This window comes from Chiloscyllium punctatum, chromosome 3 (assembly GCF_047496795.1).
Source record: "Chiloscyllium punctatum isolate Juve2018m chromosome 3, sChiPun1.3, whole genome shotgun sequence".
Classification (NCBI taxonomy): Eukaryota; Metazoa; Chordata; class Chondrichthyes; order Orectolobiformes; family Hemiscylliidae; genus Chiloscyllium; species Chiloscyllium punctatum.
In genome coordinates this window covers 91,289,314-91,316,531 of record NC_092741.1, presented here as the reverse complement: position 1 = coordinate 91,316,531, position 27,218 = coordinate 91,289,314, and the positions used below count along the sequence as shown (strand labels likewise).

Genomic DNA, 27,218 nt, shown 5'->3' with positions numbered 1-27,218 from the left:
TTGCACTTCCCAGGTTGCAACAGGAAGGTTCCTCAACAACAGGAGTGCATTAGGGAGCCAGACCTGTGTTGCGCGTGTCCCTGGCCTTCCACCCTGATCCTTCATCACACGAAGCTCACACCAGAGGGCTGGGAAAACAGTGCATAGCTTAAGTTTCCCAAAACTCGAGCATAAAATGATAAACCAATAGAAATAGTATGTTTAATAAATCATGCAATTAATTAATGCAAATTTGTAGACGGCATATCTAAATGTCTGAAATTTCTAACTGTTCTAGCCCTGTTAATGTAGCACTGAAATTTTGAAAATTTTCAAAGAACAATTGTGGAAAGTTAAAGTGGAGTAGGGCAAAAATATACTGGAAGTACAGACATAGCTGCAGTATGAGAATTGTGGTTGAGATATTATTTGTTGCATATCGTTGCTTTTTCTCATTGATTAGTTTTTTAAAAGCAAAGAAATAATTAATATTTTCTTTTGCAATTTGCTGAATACATTCAGTTGGAGCAACAAGAAGAAAAAATGCAGCCGCAAAAGGTTGATTCAACTTAAATTGCATTCTTTTCCATTTTGGCTATTAGGTTTTAGTGCTCTAAGATGTCATATGGGGTGTTGTGGTATGCGTTCTCCATTCTTTTGATTTTTTTTTTGTTTTAGTGTCTGCATGTCCCATGTGAGATTTTTATGTTGGAATTTTCTTCCCGTTTTCTTTCTCTCAATTTTACAGAATAAATCATTGAGCATAGAAGGAGAAAATATTTATATCAGACATAGCAATTTAATGTTGGAGGTTTGTATAAAATCCAAGTATATAGATGGGCTGATGATTTGCACTGGATGATTCCTTTCACTAGCCGCCTGTTGTAATGGATCTTGCATGTGATGCATGAGAGTGCAAAGCAGAATGCACGCTTCACATCCCAAAGTTGTATTTTTCAAAATCTGTGCTGTGATTGATTTAGCTTGGTATATTAGCATGCAGTATCAACCACATACCAAGTAGAACCCAAAGTATTTTTGCTGCAGTTACTTCAAGACGAATGAGCACATTTACTAACCAGGATCACTGCAGACTAGTAACTGAGCTAACTGATATTCAGATATAATTTTGAGATTTTATTAAGAAATATGTATAATCTGTACTAAAATCAAACAGACCTCTGCAGGGTTTCACACTAAGTGTGCAATTACATATGCCTTGCCTCACTGAATATCTAATGTTAAATCTTGAAAGGAACTGTCATTTACTTTTGTTCTTTTTCTAAAGCTTATATCATCTTTGTTTTTAGCACAGTTCCTAAAATTTACAGCAAGTGAAAGAGACCTAATTCTGTCAATCATGATTCTTCTTTAGGCAAAGATGCATCTGAAGTTATTTTTGTCACTGAAATTAATATTTCACATTCCAAATTGCTAATGTGTTTAATGCAACATCTAAGTTGTACTATTAGTAAATAGGCATCACTAGGCAAGTAATATCTGGTAATACTTATTTAAGTGAGTTCTAAGCAATTATGGTTTACAAAAACTAAACAAGCCACTTTTCTTCAATCAGTAAAGAACAGATTTTCAGTGAGCCTAGGCATTCCTGTGTATTATTCATTTTTTTGACTAATTTAGTTCTAATCCGTTGTGTCTCATTCTAATTGTGTACATATGCGGAAATTAGGACCTTGATAAGACGCAGGAGGATCTATTGAAACATCAAGCTAGCATTAGCGAGCTAAAACGCAGTTTCATGGAATCCACACCTGAACCGCGTCCAAATGAATGGGAAAATCGACTAACCAAACCCTTATCACTGCAAACAGAAGGGGTATGTGTCAGTAGCAGAATCTGAGGATAAAATTGAAAGCTTAATCCAACATGATGGATGTTTGTGTTTGTGCAGCTTGTAATGCTTTCATATATATTAGAAAACTATTTACAATGCTAGTTTGGATTAGCACCTTTGTGTTTGAGTGTATTAACAAATTATGATGTTGGCAACCTACCAATCATTCCTAATTTATTCTTCCTATTACATAATTGCATTTCTCTATGTTGAAATCTAAATTATTATTTCAAGCCCACCACTTTTATTCACAATAACTAATTTTAAAGAACATGCAGTAAGAACTCCTTTACAATTTAACATTCATACGTTTAATTTACAACTTAACTTGGAAGCATTGTCAAAAGAATAATGAGATCAAATATTGTACAGGATTTATCTTTCTCAATTACAGGAATGAGAGGTTTCCAGTTTGGGTTATGCTAGCAACTGTAGGAAACCTGACCATAGTTTCACCACGGGCAAACTGATGTAATGTCATGTGCAATTTAGGAGAATTTGCCAATTCTACCTCTAGCAGCAACTCCATGCCAATTATTTGTTGTACACAATGATGCATGTAAGAATTTTTCCATCCCAGTGCTATCATGTCTCCTGTAAGATGTGTACATTTGTGTTTCTTCTTGTAAATCTTTGATCTGTCACTATGACAATCCTTTCTTCTGGTGATGCACTATTTATGTCTGTTTCCATTGCTAAAGTTGAAAAGCATTTTGTTCTCATCGAAGACGAAGGGTGGTTAGTGTTTGAAAATAAAGCATTTCTCCTTTGATTAACTATTGTAACTAAGCAACTGCCAATTCAGGAGTCGCATTCAGCTACAAAATGAAATTCTCCCTCTCTCCTGTTTCAGCCTTGTATCAATACCCTGTGCCACACTTGCATGCTGCTTCCTTTCTCCCCCACACTAACTGTCCTTATGGTTTCTCTAGTATTATCATTGTCAAATTAGGAGTGAAGCTGACTAAGAATTAATTATAATTTTGTAAAATTATTCATACCATCAGTGTGGTTGGGCCTCTTTATGGGTGAGATTTAACCTTCAAATTCCAGATCAAAAGGATATTTTGCTCTCATAGCACACAATCCAGGTCCAATAAGCAATTCTTAAAATTGTTTCATTAGTTTTGAGTCCCCATAAACCATTTTATTTTTTGCTGCAGTTTGGTTCTGATTTTTTTTAATGATTGACTTTAATTTCTCCTTTTCCACCTCTATGGTGTTGTTGCTTTGGAACAATCTTGCTCTGGCCAGTTTCTGACATTTGTTCACACCAATAGATAGAATCTTTAGCTTAGCAATGATAATGATTTGGTGCAAAAATTGTTTATTGGGGTATGTTTGTAGATTTGTGTTTTGAGTTGTGCATTCCTTCACAAAATTGTCAACTTATAATTTTCTAACGCTTCCAGTCAGAGGCATTTTCAACACACCTCTGGGAACACTGGTGTTAAGTGAAGTTAAGTGAAGTTAATAATTCTCTAAACTCTGAGGCTTTGAACATCAAAATACCACATGTTTATAATTCTGAAATTCTATTATGTGGATTGAGAGCTTGCTATTTTGAAAATATGTTTGAGATGTACAGTCATATTGCCTTAAAACCTGTTTGCTTGTTATGTTTAGTCGAGTGCATGGATATGAAGATATGGTGTTTGAATATGCTGTAAAAATACTGCATGTTTTGTTACTTACAACCAATAATATATAGATGCGTGATATGATGTAACTTCTGTCTCTTTTTTTTCTTCTGTAAGACTTTGTTATCTTTGTTAATCTTTATTCTCAATTTTCTAACTGCGTAGAGCTTAGAAGAGGAGATAACATCGCTTTTACTTAGTAAAGAGAGCTTCTCACCAGGCTTGATGACTTCCTTCTCGTCTGCTATTTCTCAGGCATCAGAGGGTGATGGGTTCAAAGAAAAAGCTGCTGCTGAATCTGTTTCTCTCATATGCTCCAAGCAGTTGTCTGAGGTGCTTTTAGAATGGAATTTATGATCGGTAGTTTTAAAAGTCACAGTATGTCCGACGTTGCTATGAATTTTGTGTTTTGTTCCGGTCATTATTTGTACATCCTGTTGAATTTTTAAAAACCAATTGCTCTGCTTTCATGTTGTGTGTAGCTGTATGGTAATTTTTCACAGTTCTGCATTCTATATATATTTACATGTGGGGAGTACTTTTTAATCTCTCATAGTTGATTTCTTCCCATCAATTATTGGTAAAGACTACTCATTCTATGTTGTTGTGACTGCTTACTGTCCTCCAGGATCATGCTTCAAGAGCAGAAAGGTTTCCAGCAGGGGCCGGAAATAATGGCAAGGTGGTTTTTATTAAGTAATTCCACCAGCGCATAGCCACTGTAACATCACTAATCATTTATTGTCTTGGTTTCAGTGATCATCCTTTTAAGTTTGCATGGTTGTATTTCATGCTTCTTGCCTCATCCTTTATTTTTTGCATTCATTTCCTTATGTAGAGTTCAGATGAGAAACAGAAATCCGAGACGGAGGAGCAGGCAGAGGTTGTAGTGGAAGAAACAATAGTGATTGAAGAGGTAAAGAGAGCACCCAGCCATTCAAAAGTAAAACTTGAAAAAGCTGTTGAAAACAGCACAGTTGTACCCGCCTCTAAAGTGTCATCAAAAGAGGGTCATGCCTCATCCTCCGATAGCCATAGTGAGAGTGAGGAAGAGGCAGAGTACCACCCACAGATCAAGGAAGGAGAAAATGTAAAGAGAGAAAAAAATGAATTTAAGACACTTACTACAGTAGGAATGGAGTCCAAGGTTTCGGTAACAGAATTTGACAAAGTACGTTTTCCTATGGTACATAAAATGCAGGATGTCCCGGAAGAAAGTTTGCAAGAAATGCAGAATGGAGAGCTTCAGGAAGCAAAGCAAAAGCAAGAAGACACAAGACCCAAACTAAATGGAGATGTTTCCTATGTTGATAGTGATGCTGTGCCAGAAGTTGTGTGTTGCTCAGAGGTAAATGTTCGCAGCATTTGAGTTAGAAGTAAACGTTCATGTGTGGAGTCCTCTCCAGTGTATAAAGCCTCTCTCTTGGTCTGTTATGGTTTTCTGGAGCAACCTCCATTCACTTAGATTCAACAAGTTTTTTCTCTTCTGCAAAATGGACAGAAATAGTTATCAGCCGACCCTCTGCCTGCTTCAGTCTTGGTTTCTGGCTGCCTTGCTTGCATTGGAGGTCTGAGCAGCCACTAAATTATTTTTGTGAAGTTGTATTTACTTTAGTTTAATGTTTGTGTCCTAGTGTCATGCTGTCTGTTTGAAAATAAATGTTTTTAATTTTTCCATTAGCCCACTTCTGGTTTGAATATTTTCCATTCTTTTAATTTCACTTTATTCTTGCTATGGGTTTTCAGTAAAATCTGTTTTTAACTTATTCTCAGTTTATGCATGGTTTTTACTTATTTAACTTTTTTATTAATAGCCTCCTGTGGTAAAGACAGAAATGGTCACAATCTCTGATGCAGTGAGCCCTGACAAGACTGAAATTGCAACGAAAGAAGTTCCAATTGTTCAAACAGAGACTAAAACTATTACATATGAAGCTGCCCAGGTAGACCCTAATCTTCCTAACAAAGCAATGAAGTTTCATTTATCATTATTACCATACAGTGAGGAATGCAATATTTGTATACTATGTAAATTGTAAGTGGCACTTTATGTACTTATTATTTTCCAAATCTTTCCTCCACAATTTTTAAAGTTGTAAAACTGTTCTGTTAACCTACAGCATTTTGAAAAATTGTAATTTAAAATTTATCACTATTGTACATTTTTAAAGTTAAAAATCACACACTTGGCTATAGTCCAACAGGTTTATTTGGAAGCACTAGCTTTCGGAGCGCTGCTCCTTCATCAGGTGGTTGTGGAGTGTAAGATTGGAAGATGCAGAATTTACAGCAAAAGCTTACAGTGTGATGCAACTGAAATGATATATTGAAAAAAAACCTGGATTGCTTGTTAAGTCTCTCCTCTTTTAGAATGACTGTTGGTTTCAATTTGTTCTTATGTAAATCCCAGAACTTTTTTAAAGTCACTTTCTCAAGTGAACTTTAAGAGGTGCCATGTCAACTCAGATAATACATTGAAGGTGTGAGGTGCCCTGTGTGAGGCTGTGTCCCAATGTTCAGACTGATTCTATTTCTAAAAAATCGAATTTACAGAATCTTGCATGGATTCATGCAGTTTTTGAGCAAACTAAAACATAATTCTGCAAGTACAAATTCACCCCGCGCGCGCATATTTGTGTATGTTGACAGTGGAGGTATGAGCCTTTGAGAGGGGGTGTGAGTGTGGGTGTGTATGAGAGAGGGTCTGCGTGAGTATATGGGTCTGTAGGAGTGTGTGAGTATGTAGTGCAGTGGGGTCACCTATAGTATGACATGAACCCAAGGTTCCGGTTGATGCTATCACCATGGGTACCAAACTTGGCTATCAGCCTCTGCTTGGCCACTTTGCATTGTTGCCTGTCCCGAAGTCCACCTTGGCAGATGGTCACCCAAAGCTCTGAGGTCAAAGGTCCAGGACCACTGAAGTGCTGTCCGACTGGGAGGGAACACTCCTGTCTGGTGATTGTTGTGCAGTGTCCATTCATCCATTGCTGTAGACACAGCTCAGTCTCGCCAATATACCATGCCTCAGGGCATCCTTGCCTGTAATGTATAAGATAGACAATGTTAGCAGAGACACGAGTATCTGCTGTGCACATGGTGGATGGTGTCCTCGACCACAATGTTTTCACCTTTGACAACCAGTTCTTCATCCGGATACATGGAACAGCCAAGGGGACCAAATTTGCACACCTATGTCAACATTTTCATGCACAGGTTCGAACCAGACTTCTCTACACAAGACCACCAACCAACACTACACACCAGGCACATTGATGACATTTTCTTCCGCTGGACCCATGGTGAGGAGTCACTGCAACAACTACACAGTGATATCAACAAGTTTCATCCCACCATCAAACTCACCATGGAATACTCTCTCTAGTATCTGTCTCATTCTTGGACCTCCGTCAAGGAGGTGCACCTCAGCACCTCATTGTAAGGCAAACCTCATGATGCTACACGTCTTCAGCTTCCATCCGAAGCATATTAAACCAGCCATCCCCTAAGGACAAGCCCTACGTATACACAGGATCTGATCAGAAGAGGAGGAATGTGACGGGCATTTGAGTGGTATCCGTGTCAACACTCTGACACATCTTGCAATGTCTGCCATGACAGGCTTATAGAGTGCTGTCCTGAAAGCCGGATAGTTTGCTGCAAGCAATGATCTCTTTGAGATTTGGTGGTTGTTTAAAGGTGAGAGGTGGAGGTGTGGGCGTGGTCTTGGCGAGGTGCTTATCCTCAGTGATCATGTGTTGCAGGCTGCAAAGAACATGGTGTAGTTTTTCAGCTCCTAGAAATTACTGGACAACGAAGGATACCTGTCGGTTGCAGCACCTGTCTGTATCCTGAGGAGGTCATTAGGGTTTCTCGCTGTGGCACGTTGGAACTGGCAGTCGATGAGTTGAACATCATGTCCCATTCTTATGAGGGTATCCTTGAGTACTCCCAAATGCCTGTCACATTCCTCCTCATCTGATCAGATCCTGTGTATACGTAGGGCTTGTCCTTAGGGGATGGCTGTTTTAATATGTTTTGGGTGGAAGCTGGAAAAGTGTAGCATCGTGAGGTTATCTGTGGGTTTGCAGTAGAGTGAGCTGCTGAGGTGCCCATCCTTGATGGAGGTGTAAGAATGAGACAGATACTAGAGAGTAGTCCATGGTGAGTTTGATGGTGGGATGAAACTTGTTGATATCACTGTGTAGTTGTTTCAGTGACTCCTCACCATGGGTCCAGAGGAAGAAAATGTCATCAATGTGCCTGGTGTGTAGTGTTGGTTGGTGGTCCTGTGTAGAGAAGTCTTGTTCGAACCTGTGCATGAAAATGTTGACATAGGTGTGCAAATTTGGTTCCCTTGGCTGTTCCATGTATCTGGATAAAGGACTGGTTGTCAAAGGTGAAAACATTGTGTGGTTGAGGATAAAGCAGATGAGTTGTAGGACAGTGCTTGGCGATTGGCAGTTGTTGGTGTTGAGTACTGAGGCTGTTGCCACGATGCTGTCATTGTATGGTATGCTGGTGTAGAGTGCTGAAACATACATTGTGACAAAGAATGTTCCCGGTTCGACTGGTCCATAGGTGCGGAGTTTCTGTAAGAAATCTGTAGTGTCGCAACAGAAGCTGGGGGTCCCCTGTACAATGGGTTTCAAGATGCCTTTGACAGGGCACCTCACATCTTCAATGCATTATCTGAGCCGACACTGCACCTATTGTTAAAGTACACTTGAGAATGTAACTTCTAAAAAAAAGTTCTAGGATTTACACATGAAAGAACAGAAACCAACATGGTCATTCTAAAAGATGAGACTTAACAAACAATCCAGGTCTTTTTCAATATGTAATTTCAGTTGCATCACACTGTAGACTTTTGCTATGAATTCTGTGTCTTACAATCTTATACTCCATAACCACCTAATGAAGGAGCAGCGCTCCGAAAGCTAGAGCTTCCAAATAAACCTGTTTAAACTGTGTACACCCCAGTCCAACACCGGCATCTCAGAATCATGACAACATCTTTAAGTGTATTTTAAAGCTAGATTCCTGCTTTTTGCTATCACTGTCCCTGGTGATACATATTCATTCTTTCTCAATGGAAGGAACATGGGTGATCTTTTGCCCACCAGTCTTTTTAACTATCCTGCTGGATAGAAATTTGGGTAAAAATAAGTTCTCTAACTCTTTCATAAAGCAGCTCACTACTATCTTCTCAAGGTCAACTAACTTCTGTTCTCAAGGTAATAAATGCTGGTCAACTAGCAATGTCCATATCCCACAAATGAATTTTTAAAAATGACAGTCATTTAATCTCCAGTTAAATACTCCGATATATTTGCTGAGAGGTTGCTGCACTTTGTCGACGTGTGTCTCCTCAATTCAAAGTGACGTTCAGAATTTCGATGTATGTCCTAAAACACTGCACCTGTATACAGAACAACTTGGGTTATCCAAATTTTGGATTATCCAGACAAGATCTCAAGGTCCCGTAAATCCTTCCTTTGTTTATGATCAGATCAGTTATCCGAACAATCAGTTGTCCGAGCAAAATATTCCCTGTCCATCTCGTTCGGATAATTGAGGTTGTTCTGTAGTTGTATCAATTCTTGTTGTATAGTGAATTTTAACACGCAATACTGCACTGTTATATGCTTTTCATTGTGGGTAGGTACCCTGCCACAGTAAGTCTGTATTTTAAATCTATCAAATGTGCAATTGAGTGAGTGAGATTTGAAGCATTCTTATTTTCTAGAGATGGAGTAGTTATAATATAGATATAATATTCAGTTTATGCTACACTTCAGCTGCATTTGTCAATTTTCATCTGGTATCCTGAGAAATCAGGGACACACCACTTGATATATTAATATTTGTACCCATTATTGGCTCTCCCTGCATTGTCACTTATTTACTCAACATTCAGGTGGTGAATCAGATGTTAATAGCTTGAAGACAATGTTAGTTGATGACTTCTGTTATTGTTTAGCTCCATCAAGCAATTATGTTAAAGTGTTTGTGTTAGTGCTGATGCTTAAATAAAATTTAAGCAATTGAATATTTTTAAACAATGCATTTGCTTTAACAGACTTATTAATGTAGGATGGGTATTCTATACATTCAACAGCACAATATTGTTATTTCTGGCCAAACTGATTGGACTTCCTCATTTTGTTGTATTTTAAGGGTGATGGCAGTGGAGACAATGATCCTGGTGTCCTGATGAGTGCTCAGACTATAACTTCTGAATCTATTTGTACAACAATGACAACCCAGATTACCAAGGTGTGCAATCGGTAGTAGACCATTACGTCAGAGTTTGGCCTGGATAATTAAATAAGTACAGTTCTGTTTGCATGCTGTCATTGAAATTTACTATTGAATTTAAGCTTCTTTTCTTTCCAAATCCCTATTCATCTTGCTAACAAAACCTTTACTGTTGTTCGTAGCATTACAGCTTAATTATAATGATTTACTTTGACTGCAACTAGCGAACTATCACTTCCTATTATAATCAATTGGAATTCCTATCATTGAATACTGTACATTTAAAAGAAAGTAGGTCTGTTATTATGAATTTCTAGTGTATTTAATATTTTTACTATAATAACCTAAAAACAACATTATTTGAAACACTAAGCACTAAAGTAAGCATCTCGCTCTCTAAAGTTCCCCTATTTAATTTTTCAACATCTATTAGCTATTGGCATCCTAGGGGGTTACTATTGATCAGAAACTGAACTGAACTAGCCATATAAATAGAGTAGATACAAGAGCAGTTACAAGAGCAGGTGAGAGGGTAGAATAGAATAAAAATTAGAATTAGCTTTATTGTCACATGTACTCAAATGAGCACAGTGAAAAGTTTACAAATCCCTGCTTATGGGGCCATCTTAGGTACAAAGGTATCTAGGTACAGATTCTTAATTACAAATTCTTCGGGGGGATGGAGGAAATTCAAAAAATAAATAGGAAAACTGCAAGAAGTAACTCATCTCCTGACTTCCCAAAGCCTGTCCTCCAACTACAAAGCACAAGTCAGAAGTGTGACTGAATATTTCCCACATGTCTGGATGAGTGTATCTGCAATCACACTAAAGGAGCTTGACACCATCTAGAATGAAGCAGCTCACTTGTTTGGTGTCACCTCCATAAGCATTCAATCACTCCTCCACTGATGCTCAGTAGCCGCTATGTACATGTCTAGATGATGCACTGTAGAAATTCACCAAGCTTCTTACAGTATCTTCCAAATCCATGACTATTACCAACTAGAAGGACAAAGCAGCAGGTACCTGGAAAAACCATGACCTGCAAGCCACTCCCTATCCTGATTTGAAGTATATTACTGTTCCTTCAGTGCTGAGTCAAAATCCTGGAATTCTTTCATGAACAAAATTGTAGGTGTATCTGTGACACCTGGAACTCAGTGATTCAAGGAGGCAGCTTGTCACCACCTCAAGGGCAATTAGAGATGGGAATTTGGTATGCCCATATCCAATGAGCGAACTTAAAAAAACGCTCTGTTTGGCAGCAAGTATATGACACCAGTGCCTGGTCCAACTTCAAACCATTCCTGGAAAAGTCAGTAGCTCGGAAACAGTTGTATGAGAATCAAAGACATTGCTTCTGTCTTTCCAGTATTTAATTGGAGGAAAGTTTTGTTCATCTAATATCGATCATGAAATAAATGGGCAGAAGATTTAGTAACATTGGAGGATTTAAGAGATGGTAGTGAAGTAGATCTGGGGTGTTAGAACATAGAACAGTAATGTCCCTTTAGCTCTTGATGTTGTGTCGACCTGTGAAATGAATCTGCTGCCCATCTAACCTACACAGTTCCATTATTATCCACATGTATGTCCAATGCCCATTTAAATTCCCTTAACGTTGGCGAGTCTACTACTGTTGCAGGCAGGCTGTTCCACGCCCTACTAATCTGAGTAAAGAAACTACCCCTGATATCTGTCCTAAGACTATTACCCCTCAATTTAAAGCTATGTCCCCTCATGTTAGCCTTCACTATCCTCGGAAAAAGGGTCTCACTGTCCACCCTATCTAACCTTCTGATTATCTTATACTCTTGATTAAGTCACCTCTCAATCATCTTCTCTCCAACGAAAACAGCCTCCGTTTCCTCAGCCTTTCCTCATATGACCTTCCTTCCATACCAGGCAACACTATAGTAAATCTCCTCTGAACCCTTTTCAAAGCTTCCACGTCCTTCCTGTAATGCGGTGTCCAGAACTGTACGCAATACTCCAGCTGTGGCCTCAGCAGTGTCTTGTACAGCTGAAGCATGACCTCGTGGCTCCAAAACTCAATCCCCCACACCAAAAAAACGCCAACACACCATATACATTCTGAACAACAGTATCAACCTGGGTGGCAATTTTCAGGGATTTATGCACCTGGACACAGAGATCTCTCTGTTCATCTACACTGCCACTAACTTTACTATTAGCCCAGTACTCTGCATTCCTGTTACTACCACTGAATTTAGCTACCTCACATTTTTCCGCATTAAACTCCATTTGCCACTTCTCAGCCCAGCTCTGCCTCTTATCTATGTCCCTCTGTAACCCATAACATCATTCGGCACTATCCACAACTCTGCCTACCTTTTGTGTCAATCCGCAAATTTACAAATCCATCCTTCTACGCCTACATCCATTTATAAAAATAGCAAACATCAGTGGCCCCAAAACCGATCCTTGTGGCATACCACTGGTAACTGGGCTCCAGGATGAACATTTCACATTAACCACCAATGTCTGTCTTCTTTCAGCTAGCCAATTTCTGATCCAAACTGCTAAATCAACTCCAATCAGAATGAAAACTAATGCTGTATTTTTAGATTTTATTTCCCAGGTTTAGCAGTGAAATAAGAAATAGGGCTAAGGATATAGCTGTGAGAGATCTGAGGTCATGATGCAGCAGCTGAAAGAACCTAACAACATAAGCAATATCAGGAGAAGATTATATTGGCATGTGTGCCAGCTCTGTCATTCAGTATGATCATGGCTGATCAGCCTGAACTCCTCATCCCTGTGCCCTTGATTGCCTGAGACACTCAATCTCTCTATTTGAGCCTTTAATCATGGAACACCCACAATTCATTGGGGAAGAGAATTTCAAGGATTCCAGCTCTGAGTGAAGAAATTTGCTTTCTTCGCTGTAAAGTCTATCTCACCCTTGCTTGCCCAAACCCTTTCACACTCCCGCCTCCCCTTGTCTGAGCATAATGAATGGCTTGGCTACTGTATTCATTACTGAGAGCAAAATCCAGCCTACTGAAACTGGCTACGAAAGTGACTTCAATTTTATATCATCATAATCATGGGGAGGGGGATAAAAAACAACACTGACATACTCTGAATTTATCCTCAGACTGTGAAAGGTGGAGTCTCTGAAACAAGAATTGAAAAGCGAATTGTTATCACAGGGGATACAGACATTGACCATGATCAGGTCAGTTTTATTTTACCTTTTATATGTATTTTACAAATTAGCTTGTATTTCAAATATTTTTGAAGTAACCTAGCAGTGGATCAGTAATAAATTGCAAGTAGAATAAAAGTTATGTATCTTGAATTAATATATGGGAGCAGATTAATGTTGACTAATTTAATGCAGAATTTTAAGCTTTTTGATGGAATTTTCAATATTTGCAATCCGAGATACTTTTGAATTTTCTGTACTTAGAATTTTTATTTGTGAAATATTTAAGTGAGTTAAACAAGTTATGCAATATTTTCTCATCTAAATGTTAGAGTTCAGTTTGGGTTAAATGAGTTTATTGGAAAGATTCATGTTGGAGTGATTTTGGAGTGATTCATGTTGATGTCAATACTTATTGCCTGTAATTCTATGTCAAAGTATTAAAAAGTAAATAAACCTATAATTCCATGTAATCCTTGTCACTACTATTAAAGTGAAAAACTAAATACTTGTGTCTTTGAGCCAATGAGTACTTTTGAACTATAGTAAAACATCTTCAGGTTAGTTAATCTATATTCGTGGGAGTTTTGCTTTAAAACTTAAATATTACAAAAGCCTGAGCATTGTATGAGTTGATCAATTTTGACTTTGAATTTTGGATCTGCAGCAGTAGATGAATCTGTATAATGCTTGTAGTCCAAGTGAAGACTTGTTTTTTCGCATTATTTTCTCTACAGCTGCTGTATTCTGAGATGATAAGATTTCTTATTGCCACCAGTTAATTTTCCTACTTTGTGTTCTGCTGCTCAAAACCAACTGCTGGAATATAGTTCAGTTTATATTGTTCAGGTTAGCTCCAAAGTCTTTCTAAGTCAGAGAATTGATGAGTGAGTCTTTAAATTCCTAATGTGTGAAATTTATACATGTATATTAAACTAGGGTTGCAAATTTCTTAATTTGTTTGCCAGGTGAAAATGGTAATTTATCTTCAGGATAGTTTAGTTTGTTCCACATGGGTCTTTCTAGGCTTGCCCTAATCTGTGGTCAAGTGACCACTGCAGCCATTTTAGTTCATGTTTCTTGCCATTTGGAAGGTTTGGTGTATAATAGTTAGATAATGGGAGTTAAAATTTAATTGTCCATATGAACCACAACCATAACTTTCTAATTTTTGTTTAAACTGTACATTATTTCTGTGCTATTTGTAACTTTTTTATTATTTTTGAAGAATTTTGAAGAAATTCAATGACTGTTTTGTATGCTTAGAGGATGTTTTTCCAGGATTGATGTGTGAACTGTTCAATTGAGTACTAATCCTCGTCAGTGGGAAAAAAAATCTCAATGTGCTTTAAATGGTTTTGCTAATTTAAATTCACAATGCAAATTCATAAGACATAGAAAAATGTTCCAAATGTTTGAAGTTTTGGTGGATTGCCATCCCCAGTCTGAAATTTGTGCAAATGTTAGAAAGAATTCACAAGCTAATCAGACAGTCAGTGCCTCCTCTCTCAGAATCACACAATTGTTGCAGTGCAGAAGGAAACCACTAGGTCCATCATGTCCACCCCAGCTCTCTGAGCATTTTAACTTTGTCCTGCCTTTTCCCTAGAACCCCTGCATCATTTATATATAAATGGTAGATAAAGAGTGGAGCTTGAAAAAGCAGGTCAAGCAGCATCCGAGGAGAAGGGGAGTCAAGGTTTCAGGTCTAAACCTTCTGCAGTAATAGAGTCATAGAGATGTACAGCAGGGAAACAGATCCTCTGGTCCAATTTGTCGATGCCGACCAGATATCCCAAACCAATCTAGTCCCACCTGCAAGCACCCAGCCCATATCCCTCCAAACTCTTCCTATTCATTTACCCATCCAGATGCCTTTTAAGTGTTGCAATTGTACTAGCCTCCACCACTTCCTCTGGCAACTCACTCCGTATACGCACTACCCTCTGAGTGAAAACATTGCCCCTTGGTTCTCTTTTATATCTTTCCCCTCTCACCCTAAACCTATGCCCTCTAGTTCTGAACTCCTCCACCCCAGGGAAAAGAGTTTGTCTATTTATTTGATCCATGCCCCTCAAGCTCCAGGGAAAACAGCCCTAGCCTATTCAACCTCTCCCTATAGCTCAAATCCTCCAACATCGGCAACATCCTTGTAAATCTTTTCTGAGCCCTTTCAAGTTTCACAACATCCTTCCAATAGGAAGGAGACCAGAATTGCACACAATATTCCAAAAGTGGCCTAACCAATGTCCTGTACAGCTGCAACATGACCTCCCAACACCTGTACTCAATACTCTGACCAGTAAAGGAAAGCATACCAAATGCTGCCTTCACTATCCTATCTACCTGTGACTCCACTTTCAAGGAACTATGAACCTGCACCCCAAGGTCTCTTTGTTCAGCAACACACCCTAGGACGTTACCATGAAGTGTATAAGTTCTGCTAAGATTTGCTTTCCCATAATTGCAGCACCTCTCATTTATCTAAATTAAACTCCATCTGCCACTTCGCAGCCCATTTGATCAAGATCCCATTGTAATCTGAGGTAACCTTCTTGGCTGTCCACTACACCTCCAATTTTGGTGTCATCTGCAAACCTACTAACTATACCTCTTATGCTCACATCAAAATCCTTACTAACTCATGTAAATAGTCATCCAAACCCTCTTTTAATGCATCACTTGAACTAGCATCCAGCACACTCACAGGCAGTGTATTTCTGACCCAATCACTTGCTGTGTGAAATAACTCTGCTCTCTGGTTCTTGATCCGTTTGTGAGCAAGAACAGTTTGAATTGAATTGAATTGAATTTATCGTCACATGTACCGAGGCACAGTGAAAAACATTGTCTTGTGAACAATGCAGGCAGATCACATAGTTAAGTAGCATAGATGGTAAATAATAGGTAAAGAGCGGCAAAATCAAAAACACAGGTATAGGCGAATGTTCAGGGTTTGTGAGTGTATTCAGTATCCTAACAACAGTAGGGTAGAAACTGTTACGAAACCAGCTGGTGCATGTGTTCAGGCTTCTGTACCTTCTCCCCAGTGGTAGAGATTGTAGAAAAACATTGCCAAGGTGGGGTGGATCTTTGAGAATGTTGGTGGCCTTTCCTTGACAGCGGGCCTGGTAGATGGATTCTATAGATGGGAAGTTGGCCTTTGTGATTGTCCGGTCCAGGCTCACCACTCTCTGTAGCTGTCTCCAATCTGGAATGGTACAGTTGCCATAGTAGGTAGTGATACATTCAGACAGAATGCTCTCGATGGCGCACCTATAAAAATTGACAAGGGTATTCGCCGTCATGCCAAATTTCCTCAGCTGCCTGAGGAAGAAGAGATGTTGGGCGTTTGTAACCAGTGCATCCACATGAAGAGTCCAAGGAAGCTTGTTGTGGATGACCACTCCCAGAAGCTCGACACACTCTACTCATTCCACCTCTGTGCTGTTAATGTGTAGGGGGGCATGAGTAACATCCCCCAAAAGTCAATAATGAGATCCTTGGTTTTGCCGGCTTGAGAGCTAGGTTGTTCTTAGTGCACCATTTTCCCAGGTCTTTCACTGCCCGTCTGTAGTCTGTTTTGTTGCCATCTGAGATTCGACCGACAATGGTGGTGTCATTAGCGAACTTGTAAATGGCATTAGTCTGGTATTTGGTGACGCAGTCATAGGTATATAGTGAGTACAGTAGAGGGCTGAGTACACACCCCTCAGGGGCTCCAGTGTTGAGTGTTAGTGAGAACAAAATATTGTCCCCAATCTTCACTGATTGTAGCCTGTGGATCAGGAAACTGAGGATCCAGTTGCAGAGAGTGGGGCTTAGTCCGAGATCACTAAGTTTAATAATCAATCTTGAGGGGATAATAGTGTTGAAGGCTGAACTGTCGTCAATGGGTAGGATTCTTATGTAGCTGCTCTTGGTGTCAAGATGAGTGAAGGGCACGTGATATGGCATCTGATGTGGATCTGTTCGTCCGATAGGCAAATTGGAGTGGGTCAAGAGTAGTGGGGAAGCTGGAGTTGATTAATGCAATGACCAGCCTTTCAGTTTCTCACTGGTTTATCCATTCCCCTCATGATTTTGACAGCTTCTGTTAAATCTCCTCTCCAAGGAAAACAATTTCTCAATTTCTCCAGTCTATCCACGTAACTGAAGTGTTTTATCCCTGTAATCATTCTTTAAATCTCTTCTGCACTCTCTTCAAAGCATTCACATTCTTCCTTTAATGTGGCAGCTAAATGTACTCAAAATACTCATCTGAGGCTAACTAATGGTTTATGTAAGTTCATTTGAATCTTTCTGCTCTTGTACTCTGTGTACCTATTAATAAATCCTTGACTACTGTATGATTTATTAACAGTTCCCTTTACTTGTCCTGCCACCTTTAATGACTTGCGTGCATGTATGCACAGGGTTTTTTCTGCTCCTGTCCCTTTAGAATAGCACCTTTTATTTTATGTTGTTTCTCCATGTTCTTTGTATCAAAGTGCATCACCCCACATTTGTTCTGCATTGTACTTCTTCAACTTGTCAATGTCGTTCAGGAGTTCTACACTATTCTACACTACACTGTAAACTATTCAGTTTATAATTCTCCCAGGTTTTGTGTCATCTGTAAAGTTTGAAATTGTCCCATGCACACTGCGATTTAGATTTCAGGAGAAAACAAAGGAATCTCAATACCAGTCTTTGGGCAACTCCACTGCAAACCTCCTTTCAGTCCAAAAGGTATCTATTAACTATTGCTCCCTGTTTCTTATCCCTCAGCCAATTTTTGTCCACATTGCTCATTTTATTCTATGATCTATAACTCTTCCTACAAGTCTATTTTATGGCATTGTAACAAACATCTTTTAGAATTCATATATACCACATCATTAGTCTTATTAAACTTCTCTTCAAAAAAAAGTCTCAAGTTAGTGAGGTATGGTTTTCTCTTCTCAAATCAACCCACATTTTTCCACATAACAATTTTGTACAAAGTCAATGTTTCTAGAAATTTCCTTGGCTTTGATGTTAAACTTACTGATCTGCAATTGCTGGGCCAATCTTTACAAGCTTTTTTGAACAAGAGCAGAATGTTTGTAATTCTCCAATTCTCCAATTCTCCAATCTCCAATGTACCATTCCAAATCCAGGGAAGATTGAAAGACCCTTACCAGTACTTCTGCAATTTCTATTTCCACTTCCTTCAATATTTGGTCCCATTTCTTAAGTGTAGTGTTGGATTATTGCAATTTTTTTTTTCTTGGTGTGGTCGAAGTAAACAGTTTCACTTAGGGCTCAGCCTTATGTTTTGCATTTAGAGAAATGCTAAAGAAAAGCCTAACAGTAGCATTGTGTCTTGGACGCATGTATTACTTCAATCTCACAGTTGAATTGTTGAAAAAACATTTGATAAAGCCTCAAATAAACAGTTGATTATCTGCTTTATTTCACAATGTGAAGGTACAATATGTCGCTCGATCATACTGTCTATCTTCTTCCGCTTTCCTGTATTGTTTAATTAAATGGGACTGTCCTCATACAGCATAGAAGCAGTCCCTTCAATCCAACGTATCCATGCCGATCAAGTTTCCCAAACTAATCAAGTCTCATTTTCTTGCATTTGGCCTATATACTTCTTAAATGGTATGAAGATATCTGCCTCTACCAACCTTATAAGCAGTGAGTTCCAGATTCCCTCTGAGTGAAAATAATCTTCCTTACATCACCTCTAAATCTCCTGCCCCTTCCCTTAAAATGTATGCTTACTGTTCATTTATCCCTACATCAAGGGAAAAAGTTCATTTCTGTAGTAAAGCATTGTTCAGGATTGACAGCATACATAAACATTCATGTGACATTCCAGCTTTGTTTCACCTTTCCCTGGGAGGAAGTGAGCACTGCAGATGCTGGAGATCAAAGTCGAAGAGTGTACTGCTAGAAAGGCACGGCTGGACAGGCAGCATCCGAGGAGCAGGAGAATCGACGTTTCGAGCACGAGCTCTTCATCAGGAATCACCTTTCCCTGACCTATTGCAATCAGAGAATCTCCTGCAGTTACTTACCTTCCTGACCCTGCAACATTACTTAAAATGTCATTCCTTTTCCCCTTTTCATTGCAGTTGAGGCCACTCACAACTAAATCACAAGATTCTGAGTCCTGGTTCTGGTCCTGCACTTGAGTTTCAGCAAAAAACAAATCAGAGCCTGACAATTATTTGCATTTTTCAGGGTTTGTTGCTCTGTTTGAGAGAAACAGTCTTTCAGATGAGTTGTTAAATACAAGCCCTATCTACCTGCTCAGACAGATGTTAAAGATCCTACAAGTCTACATTGAAGAAGAGAAGGGTAGTTATTCCTGGTGTCCTGACCAATATTTATCTCTCATTCTACATTATAGTAATCATTTTATCACCATCTAGTCTAATTAAGACTATCACTGTTTATAGGAGTTTGTTGAGTGCAATTTACTGTCACATTTCTTACATTACATAATGACCGCATTTCAAAAAAAGTTGCTTCATAGCTATAAAACACTTTGCAAGATGTGAAAGTACTCTTTGAATACTATTTATCATTGACATTCTGTTCCTCAGTAAAATTATCCAAAAATTGTCACATCAATTTTCACGTATGCTGTCAATCCTGAACAATACTTTACTACAGAAATGAGCTTTACCCCTTGACATAGGGATCAGTGAACAGTAAGCATAGATTTAAGGGAAGGGACAAGAGATTTAGAGGTGATATAAGGAAGATTATTTTCACTCAGAGGGTGGTGGGAATCTGGAACTCACTGCCTGTAATGGTGATAGAGGCAGAAACCTTCAAAACAGCCAAGAAACATTTAGATGTGAACTTGCAAAGCCAAAGCATAATTCATGGGCCAACTGCTGGAAATTGGGATTAGAACAAATAGTGCTTGATGTTGACCAGTTCAGATTTGAAGGGACACAAAGCATGTCTTTCAAAGCTGTAGACCCCTGTGACTCCATGTTCACTGATCCCTACCATAGGAAATGTTTGTTCCTGTAGTGAAGCATTGTTGGGAATTGATAGCAAACATGTGAAACTTGATGTGATATTTTTAGATGATTTTACTAAGGGGCAGAATGTTGATGATAAATGGTATTATACAATATTTTCACAACTACATGATCTCACAAAGAGCTGTAGACTTCTGTTTACTCTACGACTACCACTGGTCTCCTTTTCCCCAGGCAGATTTTTATGCAGTCTGGCCTTCATAATATTAGCCATTGGTGAACACCAATGACCATCCCTAAATGTGCTGAAACTGTCACCCATGCTTTTGTTAGCACTAGACATAGTATTCTGGCCAGGCTTCTATTTTGTATCTTTCATATACCTGATCTCATCTAAAACTCTGCACGCCTAATTCAGCTTTATACTCACTGCATTGGCACCTGAAATTTTCTGCCTCCTTTAAAATCCCTCCAAGGTCTCACCCCCTTCCCTATGTCTCTGTTCTCGTGCAACCTTATAACATCTCAGATAGCTACACTTATCCAGTTCTGACCACATTTGCATCCCAATTTTAAATGTTCCACCATTTATGTGGCTGTGACTAAGGTGCCAAGTTCTGGAATTTCCTTCCTCAACCTCCCTGCCTTTCTTCTACTTCAGCAAACTTATGGATGCCTCCTAAAAACTATCCCTCTGACCAAACATCTGGTCATTCAACTAATATATATCTCTTTAAGGTATGGATCTGAGGAACTACTTTGAAAGAAGTCCAGCCGAACCCCTCTGGTCCATATTTCTTAAGGTGGAATATTGATCTTTAAATGAGCTCATCATTGGGCCAAGTTTGTAAATGTATGTTTTTTTCAAGATGTGTGACGAAACTGTTATATCACTCCAGAAACATGTTCTGATAGGGGCAAGCACACTGGTTTTAAATGGACATTTGTGCAATAGCTGATTTATGAAAGACGCTTTTATTTGGAAATTGGTTAGTTCATTATCAGTAATTTTTAAAAAATTGTTTTCCGATTTTAAGATCTTTCATACAAAATTAAATTGTATTTAATAAATACTGTTTATTTTACCGTATAAATGTTGTAAGTTTAACTTAGTTTAATTATGCCATTGTTTGTTGCATATTTTGACTTGTTTTCTTTCCCCAATGCATTAATATTGTTTGTAATTCTGGTAGGCCTTGGCCCAGGCAATAAAAGAAGCCAAAGAGCAGCATCCAGACATGTCAGTCACCAGGGTAGTGGTACATAAAGAAACAGAGCTCACTGAGGATGGGGATGAATGAGTTAAGGTAAGGGACCATAGCATCTACTGAGACAGCAAACTTCGTACATAATGAGAGCAAATATAATGTTATTTACAACATGTCGTTCTTTTTCTAGACAAGACTTTCTTTTTCTATGCAGGTTATGATCATGTTTTCATCCTTAATTGCTTCCTAGCCAGCAATGTCTGGCAGTAAGTCCACCTTTTTTTTACATTTTGTCTGATCAAAGTCATAATGCTACAGTTGGCCTTGATATGCTTCAAATGGTTGAATCTAAATTATAGCAAACTATTAACTGAACACTGGATTTAACTAGGTCTCAATAAACATTCCAAAGCAAACAGAGAAACATTTAAAATTACTGGTCAGAAATTTGGCTAGCACAATTTTGTGTGTATTTTATCTGAAAAGTCAGGAGTAAATTGTTAACTGAAATGCAGCAGAAAATAATGACTGCAATTTTATATCATAATTCTCAAATTATAATAACATTTTAACAAACCAGGTAGTTTTCGCATCTTCGCTAGTTAAATCAGTGGCCTTTACCAAAATTGGCCCAATTTCCACCCTTTTGGCTTCCCTCTTGCAATTAATTGGCTACCTTCAAGTTAAATGAGAAATACTGCAGTATGTATTTAATGAGTTTCAGTTACATTAGATTTCATATTTAAGTTGTATGATTTCTGTTTTTGCAATTCATTACAAAATCCTTGGCTGTAAATGCTGTAGTTTTCTTCTTAGAACATCTGTCGTTAGAAGTGTGTTTAAGTCACAGTGATAACATATAGATGAATAGAGTTCTCAGACTAAAGGATTGCGTCCCAAAATTTTTAAAAAAGCAGTCTTATTTAACTATCACCCTATTGCAAATTGCAGAAATTTGTATTAGAGATTTAATGCTTTATTTAAAAAAAAACTGGGTTGTCTCCAAAGCTTCCTTTTTAAATTACTTATTGCTAGCAAACATCTCTTTCTTCAGTGGATTGATTACAAATGTGTGATACTGCTACTGTCAATAATGTTAACAATGTTGAAAAACACAATGCACTGTTTTAAGGAAGTATTGCTTTCAAGAAAGCTACTGATCTAACACATTGACTCTATGGCAAGTGAAAATGTATACCGAAGTGGCAACAGAGTTCTTGCTAGTGGGAAGGAGAAAAATGTTTTGGTGTCACTTGAGTTTTATTTCAGAAATATTTACAGTTTACTAAGGGCCTCCTCAGTGGAACCACTGATGGTTTTGATTCTTTAAAATGAAATCAACTGAAAATAGGAATAAGAACATTATTTTACAAAAAAAAAGACAAATACACAAAATTACAATTAGCCAATTTTGAGAAGATTTGTAGCTCAGGTTGAGGTTTTGGATGTAGGTTTGCTAACTGAGCTGGAAGGTTCATTTCCAGATATTTTGTAACCCTACTGGGTAATATCTTCAGTGGGTCTCAACCAAAGCAATGCTGAAAATTCCTGCTTTCTATTTATTTGTTTGGGTTTCTTTGGGTTGGTGATGTCATTTCCTGTGGTGAAGTCACTTCCTGTGCCTTTTCTCAGGGGATGGTAGATGGGGTCTAACTCAGTGTTTGTTGATAGAAATCTGGTTGGAATGTCATGCTTCTAGGAATTCTTGTGCATGTCTTTGTTTGACTTGTCCTAGGATGGATGTGTTGTCCCAGTCAAAGTGGTGTCCTTCCTCATCCGTATGTGGGGATACTAGTGAGGGAGGGTCATGTCTTTTTGTGGCTAGTTGGTGTTCATGCATCCTGGTGGCTAGTTTTCTGCCTGTTAGTCCAATGTAGTGTTTGTTACAGCCCTTGCATGGTATTTTGTAAATGACATTAGTTTTGCTCATTGTCTGTATAGGGTCTTTTAAGTTCATTAGCTGCTGTTTTAGTGTGTTGGTAGATTTGTGGGCTACCATGATGCCAAGGGGTCTGAGTAGTCTGGCAGTAGTTTCAGAGATGCCTTTGATGTAGGGGAGAGTGGCTAGGGTTTCTGGACGTGTTTTGTCTGCTTGTTTGGGTTTGTTGCTGAGAAATCGGCGGACTGTGTTCATTGGGTACCCATTCTTTTTGAATACACAGTATAGGTGATTTTCCTCTGCTCTGCGTAGTTCCTCTGTGCTGCAATGTGCGTTGTTTCAATGAGCCAATGTTCTGATACAGCTTCATTTGTGGGTGTTGGGGTGATTGCTTTTGTAGTTCAATATTTGGTCCGTATGTGTTGTTTTCCTACAGGAAAACACATACGGATGAGGAAGGACACCACTTTGACTGGGACAACACATCCATCCTAGGACAAGCCAAACAAAGACACGCACGAGAATTCCTAGAAGCATGGCATTCCAACCGGAACTCTATCAACAAACACATCGAGTTAGACCCCATCTACCACCCCTTGAGAAAAGGAATAGGAAGTGATTTCACCACAGGAAATAACGTCACCAACCCAAACATATAAATAGAAAGCAGGAATTTTCAGCATTGCTTCTCCTGAGGCCCACTGAAGATGTTACCTAGTAGGGTAACAAAATGTCTGGAAATAAACGTTCCAGCTCAGCGAGCAAACCTACATCCAAAATTACAATTGCTGAGCAATTTCTAGGAAGTTTTGATAATGGATGTATGACGCTATTTCTATGGTATATTAAGTATTGAAACTTTGCAGTGGTACAGATTCAAAGCAATTCAATATAGCTGACAAGTTTAAACTAAGGAGAAACACAGCATAAGAAGATTCTGGGAAGGGAAGACATTTGTGTAGTCTGACATGGTTTAGTTAAAAGAAGTGGCAACAGGGGTTTTAGGCTAAACTATTTTCAAAGTCAGTTTGGGAAATTAGGTATCATATAAAAGACTGGTCTAATTCGGAAGTAATTTATTTTGTACATTTGAAGAGAGCGCTTCAGATCTGCGGGTTACCTCTTGGACAAAAGGAATCTACATTCATAATAGGCTTTATCTAATTTAACTAACTATGTTAATCTTACTATTCTATTGCGATAGATCACTGGGGAAGATCTAAGTAGTAAGCTCAAGACTAGAATATGGAGCAAGTATGAGAAGTTAAAGAAAAGCATATACAAGGGAAGAACAAATAATAGCTAAATATTATCAGATAAATCAGAGGATTGAGAAAGCCTTAAAATCCAACAAAAGATCATCAAAAAAGGAGAAAATTAAACAGAGCAAACTAGCAATATAAAAACAGACAGTAAGAGCTTGTTTAAATATATGAAAGTAAACAAGGGAAAACTATGAACATGGGGGGCCCTGACAGAATAAGCTGAGGAAATAATAACAAGGAGCCAGAAAATGGCAGAAGAGTTGAACAATTACTTTGCATCAGTTTTCATGGAGATGGACTCTAATGGCATTCCAAAAATACTCTATAATCAAGGGGCTAAGGTTGGAGGTTAGTAAAGGAGCAAATATCACATAATAGTTATCAGTAGAGAAACAACACTTGGGAAACAAATGGGGTTATAGGCCAATAAATACTCTGGACCTACTGGAGTGCATTCTAGGATTTTAAAAGAAAGAGCTGAGAAGTAGTGGATGTATTGGTAGTAATCTTGTAATTGTGAGATTTTACATTTTGACAGAAAGAATAGAGGAGCTGAATGTTTTTAAATAGGAAAAGAGCACAACATGCTGCAAGTCAAAATGATTGAGTCTTAGTGTGTGAATCACAAAAACACCAGCATCCAAGTTCAGCGGCTAAAAAGGGAGACAAATGGAATGTCTGCTTTTTTTCCAAAGAGAATAGAGTATAAGAATAGTGAAGTCTTGCTAAAACTATAAAATGCTGCAGTCATACCAAAACTGGAATACACTGAGCACTTTTGGGCCCCTTACCTAAAAATATGCAGGCATTGGAGGCAGTCCAGAGAAGTTGTTCCTGGAACGGATGGATTTTCTTGTGGGTGTTGGGCTTCTTCTCATTGGATTTTAGAAGAATGCAAAGAGACAAGATTGAAACATACGTGATACTTGGGGACCTTGATGCAATAGATGCAGAGAGGTGTTTTGCCTATGGGAGAGACTAGGACATAATCTCAGAGTACTCAGTTGCCTATTTAGGACAGAGATGAGAAATTCCTTCTCTGAGGGTAGTCAATCTGGAATTCTTTACGACAGAGCGCAGTCATGTCATTTATGTATATTCAAGGCTAAGGTAGTGAGATTTTTAATTAGTAAGGGAATCGAAGGTTATGGGGTAAAAGCAGGAAAGTGGAGTTGAAGGTTATCAGATAAGCCAGGATCTCATTTAAACAGTGGAGCAAACCGAGTGGGTTGATTGGCCTACTTCTGCTCCGAAGTCTTATGGCCTTATCAGTATTTTTTAACTTTTCATTCCTACATAAATTTAATGTCAAAGGTTTCAGCACAGTTTTTTTAAAAATCTTAAAACTGAAGTTACATATATTGGAGTGGTTGTAACATTTTGCAGTTTCTGTTTAATGTATAGTACAAATCAGCAGCACTTGACTACATGTTGAAGATGAGTCATTATACACTACTCATCTGGTAGGACAGTCATTCTGAATTTTTCCTTAGCAACTGACGGATATCGGGAACAAATGCAGAAATGTGCTTTCACTGAACAACCTGTGAATGCTGATATTTTCAGTTTTTGTAGGTTATCTTAGATGCTACATCACTAATGTTGTGTTCTTTACTTCCAGAAATGAATATTGCCTGAAATCAAATGATGATCTTTACTATCAGAGTGACCACTGCCATGAACAATAGCACAAAATGTCCTCTGAGCATTAGCAAATAGCATCCTACATAAAAGTCGCACATAGTGTGAATATTGGATGATGCCAGCAACCTTCTAAAAAGCATAATTGGAGTTAGTTATTTAAAATCATTAGTCTGTAATTTGATCATTTACTCTTTAGTAATTTGATGGCTTATTAACGTATCACTTCTGTATACCATTAGAATTTAATAACTGCAAGTAAATAATACAAAAATGGCTAAAAGTAGATATCTTTTTAGACAAGTTTTGTACAGGATGTCATGATTAACTTAGTAAGTGGTTCACTTTCAAAACAATGAATAAGTATGTGTAATCCTGTTGCAGAAGCATTTTTAGCATGATCAAGTAGTTACCAAATATTGTGGAAAAGAGAAATATGGAAAGACTTTGTTCAAACTTTTCCAGTGTCACTTCAAACTCTTAACATGTCAGTTCAAAATAATTACGTGTGTTTATAAAGAATCTCCTAGCCTACCTATTACTGAAAAAAAGATTAAAGAGGACCTAATGCTAATTAAAACATCATTCCATTTTTAAAAAAATCACTATATTGCATTTACTATATAATATTTTTTTAAGTCATCCATGAAACTGGGAGATCCATATTGAAAAGGGGTACTTTTCTAATTACTTATCAGTTCTATAACATAACTTGGTTATCAGCTTAAAATTTAATGCTTTTAAATCATTTTTCCTTAAATGGAAAAAAAAACACTATATTAAATACATTTCTATAAATTCTTTTTCATTCTGGATCTTGATGTGAAAACATGATCTTTATAGTTAATGGGCAAATTATATTGCATTTTGAATGGCTTTGTCTAATGTTTGAGGAAGGTTTTGGAAAAAAATCTGTTTAATATTTGATCTTTTCTGTAGATATTATTGCAGAATTTTTTGTTCAGCATTTGTTTGAAAACTGTACTAAATCTTGACTGTCAATTGCTTTTGACCCATACATAGAGATAAGCAAGCAAAATAATATTTTAGCAGCTTCAAAGTTGTGTTGAATGATATTCTTGCTCCATGTAATGCTGTTGAAAATAAATTTCGCTTAAAAATGATGTTCTGACTATTCTATTTTCCTATGTTTGATTTCATTATTGAACTCCTTAAATGGTACAAATGGCACTAATGATTTGAGGAAACCAAAGTTTTCACAGCTAATGGGCAATCATTTCAATTGCTATACTTGCCTGTAATGCTACAAAAATAAATTTTTAAGTAGTAATTTATTTTTAAAAAGTTCAGATGTGTTTCTTTGCTTGTTGATTCCCTTTGC

At 38.0% G+C, this 27,218-nt stretch overlaps 1 protein-coding gene across 26 annotated transcripts in view; it reads left to right on the top strand.

Annotated features, from left to right (window-relative positions):
• epb41l2 (erythrocyte membrane protein band 4.1 like 2) overlaps nucleotides 1–27,000 on the top strand; it is a 218,351-nt gene extending 191,351 nt beyond the window's left edge. For 4 of the 26 annotated variants that reach the window (XM_072556093.1, XM_072556228.1, XM_072556102.1 and 1 more), the window contains 9 exons: nucleotides 502–537; nucleotides 1,670–1,816; nucleotides 3,640–3,807; nucleotides 4,313–4,822; nucleotides 5,289–5,417; nucleotides 9,655–9,753; nucleotides 12,859–12,939; nucleotides 21,077–21,190; nucleotides 25,857–27,000. In XM_072556093.1, coding sequence (XP_072412194.1) covers nucleotides 502–537; nucleotides 1,670–1,816; nucleotides 3,640–3,807; nucleotides 4,313–4,822; nucleotides 5,289–5,417; nucleotides 9,655–9,753; nucleotides 12,859–12,939; nucleotides 21,077–21,184 — 1,278 coding nt within the window. In that variant the 3' untranslated portion in view covers nucleotides 21,185–21,190; nucleotides 25,857–27,000. The other 22 variants (XM_072556130.1, XM_072556238.1, XM_072556140.1 and 19 more) reach the window with 20 other exon arrangements.
• The last annotated feature ends 218 nt before the right edge of the window (nucleotides 27,001–27,218 follow it).